At 38.3% G+C, this 11,972-nt stretch overlaps 1 protein-coding gene across 1 annotated transcript; it reads right to left on the reverse strand.

The window, feature by feature from the left end:
- Window positions 1-4,072: 4,072 nt before the first annotated feature.
- LOC121049201 (abscisic acid receptor PYL4-like) lies at window positions 4,073-8,298 on the reverse strand. The gene is made up of 3 exons (XM_040505848.1): window positions 8,223-8,298; window positions 7,816-8,059; window positions 4,073-4,133 (listed from the first exon to the last, which is right to left on the reverse strand). The coding sequence occupies exons 1-3, from the start codon at window positions 8,296-8,298 to the stop codon at window positions 4,073-4,075; spliced, it is 381 nt and encodes a 126-aa protein (XP_040361782.1).
- Between the last annotated feature and the right edge of the window lie 3,674 nt (window positions 8,299-11,972).

An 11,972-nucleotide genomic window follows, 5' to 3' on the forward strand; every position in this document is an offset into this window, starting at 1 on the left:
CCTTTATCTCTCGCTGTCGAGAATTCTGTTCTCTGTTATCCAACTTCAGTGATAAACAAACAGATGCATCAGAAAAACGAAGAAGCTATATATTCGTGGTGATCGAGAAAATACGGATGCATGCAATCTTTCTCATTATTGTTGTTTTCAACATATGATTAAAATCAAAATCAATGTGTTTAAGGTCGCTTATATGTTTACAGGCTTTTGAGATTTCAACTAAGAAAAACTAAAGAAGTAAAAGATATAATTATTATTAAAGGACCTCTTATAAGGATATTCTTGTCACGCCCTGAATTTTGAATAAATAAATTCAAATCCGAAACGCGGAAACTCAACAATCACAAGAAGACACTTAAAAAAAATTTCAATCAAATCAAGCAACTAAACAAACTGAGCTAACAATGTCAATACCGACTCGTTCTTTAGAGTCACATATTGCATTCCGAGAGTTTACAAATTAAACTGAATAACAATTCAATAAGTAAATGCACCCACCACACTCACTACACAGCGGAAGACTAAAACCAAAGCACCATACTACGTCCAAGCTACAACAGCAACATCACCTTAGCTTCCACGACTGTTACGCCCACCTGCACAATAAACCCTACACCATGGAATAGTACACAGGGATTGTAAACAACAAACCCAATAAGCTTTTTAAGCCCGTATGAGTAAACTCAAATAAAGTGACTCACGTCACGCATGCTTATAATTTCTCAACTCGTGAGAAGAATTAAAGCAACAATATTTAATTCCACAAAATACATGCTTTCACTATCTTAGCCTAACAAAAACAATATGCAATTATCACAACAAAAACGTCAAGTTCAAATTAAATAATAACATGCTCAATAATTTCAACCCAACTAAAAACCCACATGCTCTGTCTCTCAATTCATTTTATCTTATTTCCCACAATCTCCAATTATACAAATAACTCCCAATATTTTAAACATTTTACGTACCCACAATCTACCAGATCACCATTCCTTTGCCTCAACGGCACAACCAGGAAATCATACTCATTTCCCTCAACATAACGCGGTTGCCAAAATTATGCCATCCCAACTTATTTTCCAATTACTACAGATCACAACCCACAACTGTACCCACAATAAGAATTAAGCAAAATCAGTAATCCCTGCATAGAAACTTAGTTTAGGAGATCACATGAAAACAAACAAAAGAATTCATAGTAATCCCTGCATATAACTTAGTTCAGGAGATCACATGAAAACAAACAAAAGAATTCATAGTAATCCCTGCATATAGTTTAGTTCAGGAGATTACTTAAAAATCAAACAATACAAAATGCAGTAATCCCTGCATAGAAATTTAGTTCAGGAGATTACTTAAAAATCAATCATAGAAGAGAAAAAGAAACCAAACAATAGAAATGAAAAGGAAATTAATTAAAGAAATCAACAACTCATGCTAAAACCAAGACTTCACCCTTCAACTCCGAATACACCATCTCACAAAATAACTCGTTTCAAAACTCGACATCGTTACCTCAATCGTAGCCCGTCACCGCCTAGGGTTATGGCATCCGATACACTCACCTCAATCGTAGTCCGTCACCGCCCAGGGTTATGGCATACGATACACTCAACCAATCGTAGGCCGTCATCCGCCTAAGATTAGAGCATCCGATTCCCTCAACCAATCGTAGCCCATCATCCGCCTAAGGTTAGAGCATCTGATTCCCTTAACTAATTGTAGCCCATCATCCGCCTAAGATTAGAGCATCCAATTCCCTCATACCGGTCACTACGTCGACCCTAAATCCAAAATTCGTAACATACATGATAGCTTTCTCACCACATGTTCAACAATTCATTATTCAACATCTTACATGTGGAAATAAAAGCTTGAATAATAATCAATCCATTCTAATTATCTCATCACTCGATAACACGCCAATCAATATATATATATTCCACGTAAATATATATATATATATATATATACACGTAGTCATTCATGCAGGAATGACCACCAATACCAACTACAGTTTTATAAATTATACTTCTCGAAATCATTTTATATCAAAACATTGTTTTAACTTACCCATGAACCGTTGTCGATCAAGTTCATATATTTTAAAACAAATAATTTATTTTGATAAATATGATTTTGCATGCTAACAATTAAATCTACTAAATTAAACATAACTAATTTATCGACCGAAACACCGTGAGATTTACTCACCTCCAAATCCTGCTACGTCTTCACACAAACCAAGACAAGCACAAATCGTCCAAACTCTGCTCACACAATTTTGTCAATCACCTAATCACATCAAGGTCACACTCAATACAACACAAATCACACAATTCACAAAACACAATTACACGACGATCCAACAGTCAGATCCTCATCCGAGACCATCCAACGTCTTCGAAACACTTCTACGATCAATAAATCAAAACTATAAGTCGATCGGACGGCCAAATCCTCACGGATCGAACATCGATCGAATCGAAAACCCTAAACTTTGAAAATTCATAACTTGCTCATACGATTTCCAAAAATTACAAACTATATATCAAAATGCTCGTATCGACGAGTAGATCAAAATCAGGAACAGAAACTGTCCCTGGGGTGGCCGGAAGCAGCCGGAAAACACCACCACAATGGCGGCGCCGCCGCCCACCCAAAGTCAAAATTTGACAAAACATCCAACACAAAAGATCTTCATCTCAACTCAAATTATAACTTTCATAACTAGCACAAGGTTTGAATCGAAGCCATATGGCCGGAATTTACCTCGCAATCTCTGAAACTCGATGAACCCTAGAATCATAATCTTCAAAATTCGACGTCCACACTTTGAATCATTGCAAGCTGTCTTGGGTATAGAATCTACATCTTCTGGGCTAGAAAAGCCCTCAAGGATCAAGAGCTATGGTGGCCGGAGGAGGGAGAACCCACGGGGGCGATTTCAAAGACGGCAGCTCCACTTCTCGGCCTTGTACAGCCGTGTACGGTGCTTCCCAAGACGAATCACCACTACAGACGTGTAGAGGGGACTGAGGCGAGCATGATTCCCTTTGGAAACGCGCTGATTGGTGGCCGGACTGTGAAGAAATCAACCGGCGAAGGGAGAGGGCGAAACTGGGCTCGGGACCGAAGAGAGAGAAAAAGTTTCCCTTTTCGGAAACTTCTGATTTTTTTCCTATTTAACCAAAATGGAAACTTTTCCAAAGGTCATAACTTCTTCATACGAACTCCGATTTTCGCGTTCCGCATATCCACGAACTCGTATCGACGCGCTCTACAACTTTAGTGAAGGAAGTTCTCATAGAATCTAAACGTATAAAAAGTCAAACTTCGTAACCCCCTAAAACGAGCACTTCGAATAATTATTCGTCCGAAAATAATTCCACTCCACCCTCGAACCACGAAATCGTACAAACGAACACTTTATTAATCCCAGGAAACATTTAGGAATTAATAACAAATTTTCGAGGTCTTACATTCTACGCTCCTTAAAGAAATTTCGTCTCGAAATTTAAGCACACTACCCAACAATCAGGTAAGGCTAACTCGTTCTCAAATCTAGTCCACGCTCCCCTGCAAGTAATGCTCTCCCCATGAAGCCTCCACAAGATATTGAGCAAGTCGCTTTCCCTCGATCCAAGTTGCTTTGTAATCTCGCTGGAATACAAGCCGATACCAACAATGGTCGCATCAACATCCCTTCCAACTGTACCACGATCAAACACATTGATACCGGTACAATACCGAGCATCACCACACTACGACACTTTACCACCCCACTTGTTGGTAAATCAATCATTTCATGAATCAAAACTCTGCAATTGCAGCACATCACACAGACAAAATAACAGTCCAGAATCCTATCCTCACAATAGTATCTACATCACTTCGCCAATCATACAACCCCAGCATTACAAGAATTGAAAACAACAACATCATTTCAAATCACTCAATCAACAGATATATTTGTCACAGTGAAACAATTCCAAATCACAAGGAAGTTTTTTCACCAAATCACGACTACACCATGGTCTCAATCACCATCAATATAAGGCATGCACAATCACTCATCAATTCCTACCATCTCATAACCAAAATCACAGTAAGGTCTAGCCTCAGCTAACCTACACATAAGTCATCACAAAGCATTCCACACACATAATCAGCAATACTGAAATGTCTACCTCATCAAAAATCAGAGAAGTAGCATTCCACAATCATTCCCAATACCATACCAAGAATTCAAACCACAGACAAGGTCAGCATAGATACCTCGGAGTCACCTTAAACACATAATAGTATGTTGAAAAAGCTCCACTCAGACAGCAAGCAATTAAACAAGATAATTATCCCCTGATAAGCACCTTCCACCCAATACCTCTGCCAATCCAACTTAGGAAGGCACAACTACACTCGATCAAATACTTGTACCGACTTTACATACAAGCATAGGTCAAATGCCATGACCCTAACAGCCAAACGACTACTCTGCACAAAAGGATACGATTTTCCATGAAAACCATCCTCGACCACTCCACCAGAGTTTAATCTAGAGGTTCCCATTCCTCAAAAGACTACAACTCAAACAAGTTACACCAAGCTCCTACACTTTACTTATAGAGCCGACCTATGCTCTGACGACTTAACGCTCTAGACGACACCTAACACTCCACATACCCAATGACTATGTCAATACCGAAGAGTATATGATGGGGATCCGCTGCAGACGGGCCATCACTCGAGTAGTACTGACTGTCACCAAATATGTACCTTACGCTCTGATACCAAACTGTCACGCCCTGAATTTTGAATAAATAAATTCAAATCCGAAACGCGAAAACTCAACAATCACAAGAAGACACTTAGAACAGAATTATGATACTTCATTCTCATTCTCAAAGGCTGCCTCTCTAAGGTCCCTATCCAACATAACCCTTCTACAGAAGCATTTGTCACAAAAACAATATCAGGTTAAGTTCTAATCAATTCATCATTCATTCAATTCCAAAATATATATAGGATAGGTCATTGGATATAAGTTGTATACCAACAAATGCAGCAAGTCCAACTTCAATAGCCAATCTAACGAATTATTTGAAAACCATGATTTCGCAAGAGAAACTCCCAAACAAATCTTGCTTTGACAAATTCATCCAAAGATAGAAATCACACCCCTTTTTATGCTTTAAATGCTTTAGCTGATGTTGAAAATTATAGTTTTGTTGCTCTTGTTTAATGAAATCCAAATGAGAGATGTATGTTTGTGTAATGGAAGTGGATATTTTGAGGCTAATAAGAATGGTGTGGTAGCTTATATTACGGGCACAATGACCCTTAAGTTTGGGTTGTAATGGGCATGATGACCCAATTTCCCCAGGGAAGCCCATTGTGAGGGCAGTTTGTTAAGATTATGAGATGCAAGTGAATGGCCAGGTATGCCAAAATCCTTTCCAGTAATGTTGATTTTCATGTGATGATTGATGCTTTGATCTAGAAAATTAAATAGTTGTTTCTAAATCAATGAATTTTAGTTCGATTCTCTGCTATATTACCAAAGAAACGTACTCTCCTTCTTTCTGATGTTTCAGCTATATGATGGATTATTTGTGGTTTGAGAACTTGTTGAGCTTTTCTTTGAGTTCAGACTAAATTTCTATCCTGAACTTCTTTCAAAGTTGTTTCAAGAATAGCACATACAGATTTTTGATATAACTACAATTATACATTTTAAACTTTACAAGAAAAATCTACTGGGCATTTATGCTCACACTTTTTCCTCTAACTTTTCAGGTGGTGGTCAGTAGATAAGTGGAGCTTTGGGTGATGTAAGATCTCTAGATTTTTGGCAGCTTATCTCTTGGTTGAGTTAAGCTATTAGTTTGGGCTAGTTCAGTTGAGGGACTAGATCGTGGTAAATTGTAGATTTTGTTGATAGTTTGGTATGTGTACAAAAGGGAAACTTTAAGATGTATTTACCTAGGTATGAACAACCATGTATTTCCCCTTTTCGTTTGTGTTGTAATGCATGTTATGTTGTTGTGGAGCAAGTCTAATGATCGTTTCAGCTTTTTTGCTTGTGTAATGAATTTAACTTTCTTATGAGTCTGTTACTAGATTCTTGGTTTCTTCTTGATTGAGTTATTCGTATCATTGTCTATCATCTGACAAGAAGTAAGAAAGTGTTGCAAAGAGACGCCATATTGGCTTTTCAAATCTATAGTTATATTTCTGCATAAATTTTGATTATTATTTCGAATCATCTTTCAATTTTGATTTCAACTGAGCTAGCTTTGTTTTCTTTAAAAATTTGACATTCCAAGACTTGCTCCAAACAAGTTTTATCCAAAACAAAACAAGTTTGAACCCTTAGCTCTTTCCCAAAGAAAAGTTAATTAGCTAGAATTTTGTAGAAACTGCCCTGCAGCATAGCCCTTTTTGGTATTTCTTTTTCCCAACTTATTGGCCTCTAAATGATCTGAAATTTTGATATGTTTCTTTTCTGTTAGTTAAAAAACAAATATGGAAAGTTTCATCTTATTCTGAAGCAAAGTGAATCTTTGGTGATTTTTCCAATTTTGGTCTGCATTTGGAAAAGTTCCAGCATTTTGAATGTATCCTCTGAATTTCTGTTGAGATTTGGACTCCCATTTGAATCATTTAACCTCTAAATTTTGTGTATATTGAACTAGACATTCAATGCTTCTTTCAAAACTGAATTCTTGTCAATTGGACTTAAAATGGATTTTTGGTGAATTTTCAAAGTTGACAATGCTGTTGGGATTGTTTTATAAAACCTGACAGTACAGCCAGTTTGTGCTTATCTTTTTCCATGTTTCCCGAACCATGAATTGCAAAAAAATTTAGTATGTTCTACCTTAAAATTTCTACTCTGACTCTACAAAATTTCAAGTTCATATCTATACCAATGGATTTTTTAAAAATTTCCAAAGCTAAGCTGTTCCTGCATTAATATTCCTATTTAATTTGTATCTCTCTTTCATCATAATTCTGTTGTATAAATTTTCAGTTCTTTCACCTACAGTTTTCAAGTTCAGATAATATCTTTTGTTGCTTGATTAACATATAGTATTCATTTGGTTTAATGTTACTTACTTTTCTTTCTTTAAATCAAAGTCCATCCTGAACTACTTCATACTTTTAGGCTAAGATTTTATCTATATTGGTCTTATTAACATTTTAGGAAAGTGTCCATTTACCCACTTATTCAAACTTTTTATAAGATTTCCTAATAAATTACATATTTTTTTGCCCTAATACCCAATTAAGTATTTTATTTTATTTTATCTTTATTTTTGAGACAATTTTGCCCTCCCTCTCTTTGTCACTTAGAGAGAGAAGTCATCAGAGACTTCACCAAACTTTGGTCACCGGTCTCCGGAAACCTCATCGGGTGTCTCTAAAAAGATCGTTGGGGATCTCATAGGTCACCGGAGAATATTATTGTTCCCTAAACAAAAGGTTTATTGCCCTTCAATAGAAACATTATTGCCCCCCAATAGAAACATTATTGCCCCCCAATAAGATGTTTATTGCGCCCCAATAGAAGCATTATTGCCCCCCAATAAAATGTTTATTGTCCCTCAATAAAGTGTTTATTTTCCCAACAAAACAATTACATCAGTTAATCATTAGTAAAGTTAGTCACGAATCTACAAAATCTATCAAACATATGCTATTCTAGTGCATAATTACTAGAAATTAAAACATCATTTTCTGCATATTTTCTCATACCAGACAGCCTGTGGCAGTGTTGCCTATTGTCTGACCCAAAAAAAAAAAAAATACAGGCTATGGTCATCACCCAACATGTTGAAGCTGATGACGTGGCTCTCCTCGTCCAGCACGTCCAGCCTCTCCATGCTGTTGTTGGCCGAAAGCCCTGAGATGACCTGGACCTCACGGAGGGTGCTGACGTCGCCGTCCCCAACGATGATGCAGCAGCTCTTGACGAAGTACTTGTAGGCTTGGGGGTTGTTGAAGCGTCGGATCGGACCACCGACCACACGGTAGAGACTGGAGCAGCGATCTCCTGTGTCATGGCGAAGTGACACTTGTCAGGGTCCACCCCGTGCGTGTGGTAACGCGCCACCTCGTCGGGGATAGGGGTGCGCTGCTTCTTGATCATTATGCCCTTCTGGTTCTGGTGCGAGACACCGAAATCTTCATCCCCAACCACCTCATATGTCAATTGCTGTCCATTCCTCGTCCGGTGGAGATGGTGGTAAACTCGGCATCTTCGAGGCTAACGGTGGTTGGAGAACTCGGCATCTTCGAGGCTGCTGGCGGTCGTTGAGTCGACTAGGCTGGGAAGGAAGGAAGGAAGAGAGAGAGAGAGAGAGAGAGAGAGAGAGAGAGAGAGAGAGAGAGAGAGAGAGAGAGAGAGGAGTGTTGTTTGTTAAATAAAATAGGGGTAAAACTGTCATTGATGTTTAAATTGGGTAAATGGGATTAAAAACTTTTTGGTGGAGTAAGTGGACAATTTTTAGGCTCAAATTGTGCAAATAGTCAATATCCCTTTATTCTCTTACTTGAGAACCCCTTAAGTTATTACTTGAGTTTGGGGTCTGACAGGTAGTCACTCAACTTCTTTTGGTAACTCTAAAATAAACAGGATCAAGTAAGAAAGAAGAGATATCGGTGGAGCGAGGCTCACTTAAGTACCACTAATCTCAACTTCTTAACTTAACATCACATCTACCTTGGATGAGCCTATTTGAAAAAAAACCTACAGACCGAAGGCAACAATAAGACTATGACAAGTGTTATTATAATCATTCTTGGAAATAAAAGAATCGAATAAAAACCGGCGACTTCTATGCCGTTTGACATTGGTAGAATAAAAAATCTACAACCTAGAGCTCGCCATTTTGATTATTCATGTTTTGTGTGATAAGCTATTCTTGCTTCCTTTCAAGCTTTGTGCAGCTATTAAATCATATGCATGGCACATTTTTGCCCAATGATCAATTGCTTCACATTGGAAACACACTTCATCATTACGGTTTACAGTTGATCTTATCGTGATTGAGGTGCAGAATGTGCGCATATATTGTGGGCCCTATAATTGGGGCGGCGCCACCATTGTCAGTGGTGGGGCAATCCCTCTCTTTCCACCACATCCTCCAGGGCCACGTGTCCGCTTGATTGTTTTAGCAATTTCCTTCCTAAGTAAAGAGACTAGATGGACCAAAACGTCTGAATTGATTACCCCTAGACTTAGGGTTTTGATCGTAGCGACCTCCCTTAGGTGTGCCATTATAATCTTTTTTCACAATAAGGTGTAGAGAATCTTCTCAATCAATTTCTCATCTGTAACATTCTGATAACAGGATGACATCATAGATCTAATGTTAAGGATTTCCGAATAATACTCAAGTATTGACTTATAGTCTGTGAGGCGGAGATTTTGTCATCTCTTACGCAATTCGGAAGTTGGGAGTCTTGAATATTCCCAAAGTGCTCTTCATTCGCAATCCATTGATTTCTTAATTTTCAACCATATGCTCGAGTGGTGTTCATAGTGAAGCAGAATCAAGTTTGTTCAAATTTGACATCCTGAAAAGGGAAAACAAGAACAAATTAGTTTTGGAGTGCAAAACAATTTCACGATAACAAAGTTAATTTCTTAGCGTAAATCGCTACTAGGAGATTAATTTCCAGAGTTTTGGATTAGAACGAAACAATGATGTTTAATGGTCGATCGTTTTTGATACCTCCACGAGCAACTTGTTTGGAGTCATAAAGGCAGGAATTTTAAGCCAAAGCAACAAGTTTATAAAAACTTACTTGTTAGGATTGCAGATGTGTTTTCGATTATGAGATAGGATTGTTGTTAAGCTTCAATCCTAGTTGCATGCAGACAGCCCGGAGGTGCAGGTGTGCAGTGAGCAAGTGAGGCTAGAGGTGTGTAAAGCTAGTGCAACGAGTTGGTGGGGCTAGCTGGCGTGCAGCGCTGGTCGAAGGTAGGTGAGGCTAGTATGGCAGAATGAGATTTTAGGATTTTTCTAGGGTTTTGGCCTTTTGTTTCAGGATTAGGCCCTCGTGCTAATAACATGTTGTAAAACAAAAGAATTTGGAAGAATACTTGAATACTTTCATTGATAATAAAAATCTCTTTATATAGAGGATTACATATACAATGTTTTGGAGTACAAAGAATTCTAATTAAATACAGTAGGAGATCTAAAATATTCTACCATATTACAACTAAAACAAATAATCATGTTGGAGGCAGGCACACATAACTTGAGTTTCCTTTTTTTTTTTTTAGAATACATAATTTGGGTTCCCTTCCACATTAATAAGATTGTGTTCAAAATTACTCTTGATTAAATTCGCAAAAGGGTGGTTCTATTCAGATTTCCATATAAAACTTTACTTGAGACACAATAAACCAAAACCCTAGCCACCTAAGACCAGAAGTCGTCTTTTTACAAGCTGCTCACGTCCGGCGGAGGCCAGATGTCTGGGCTGGCCACTGGCCTCTCAGATATTGTGCGGCTTGTTGCCGGACGGGAGTTGTGATACTAGTGCTCGGCGGAACTTGGAAGGGGGTGCGATCGAATTGATGGAGTCGCTTGGCATCGGGTTCCTGTGCGTTCTTTGGTACTGGGTTGTTGTCACCTCTTCTAGATGCATTGGTCTTCATTGCCGCTGTGGCGTCGCGAGCTCTACAACTGTCATGGCATTGGATGCTCGGGTGTTTTCAACCCGATTTGGGTCGGATCTTCTGATGTTTTCCTATGTTGGTGACTTCTGGATTGTTGACGGCGTCTGGGCTTTGGTGGTGGAGGTGCGAGTACTGGCCTGCGGCAGCGTCCTAGAGGGGCTGTGCTGTTAATGTGCTATGACCCAATCGGAGGAGACATGACTGGGCCTGGGGTTTGGGCCACTTCTGTTCAAGTTTGGGCGTGGGCTCTCTTTGTGGGTTCCCATTGCTGGGCTGCTATTTTAATTTAGTCCTTTAGATTACAATAATTCCCTGCTTTGTTAGGGAGCTATGCTTCTAGGTTTTTAGTGAGCGTCATCGAGTTTAGTACCACAAACTCTCTGCCTATTTACTATATAGTAGTTAATAGTCTATAGGCTCCCTTTATGAGCATGGAACCGTTAAATGATTTGACCTAATCTATGTATCATTGTGCTACTACCACAAACTCTTTATCTACCCCATGATGGTAGATGAAGGATATGTAATGGCATTTTCTGGCTTTAGATGAATGATAGTCGCCTTATTTAGGTTTGTTCAAAAAAAAAAAAAATCAGATTTCCATATTTGTTATTTGAATCTCCTTTTATATTTTTATACATCAAATTTCCAATTTTGCCCATATTCTTTTTTCACTTCCCACCTATCTCTGAGACCTAACATCTGTGATGACTGATGATGCTTTGGCCACCCCAGACTGTGGCGCCTCTCTCTCTCTCTCTGCGATGTCATCACCAAGCTCAACATAATTGACGGAGCAAGATATTGATGGATAGGAAGATGAACTTTGATCAGATTCTCCAGGGAAACAAAATTAGTTAGTTCGTCTTAATTATAAATTTGTGGTTAGAAATCTCCACCATAAAATCAAATTGAAATAACTGCAAAAGCTAAATGAAAGGCTGACTACTACAAGAGATTATGATCAACTTGGCAGCATTTTATGAGTAGCACGATACATACAAAGATGAGGAGAGAAAGAAAGAGAATCAGAATATGCAACAGGAAAGCAATGAGGCAGGAAAATTGATTTTTTTTTCAATTTTACTTAGGGGTACTACTAACATTAAGTTTTTTTCAAAAAAAAAAAAAATGATAAGTCTAAATAGCAAATTTAGAGGTACGACTAAAATCATCTTTCGGCCAGAAAGAAGAAAAGACAAAAAAAAAAAGGGAGACCGAAGACAGCACACTACCGCAGTAAATACAACAACATCCCATCAAAAACTTGCCT

Source organism: Rosa chinensis, chromosome 5 (genome assembly GCF_002994745.2).
Source record: "Rosa chinensis cultivar Old Blush chromosome 5, RchiOBHm-V2, whole genome shotgun sequence".
In the NCBI taxonomy this organism is placed as follows: Eukaryota; Viridiplantae; Streptophyta; class Magnoliopsida; order Rosales; family Rosaceae; genus Rosa; species Rosa chinensis.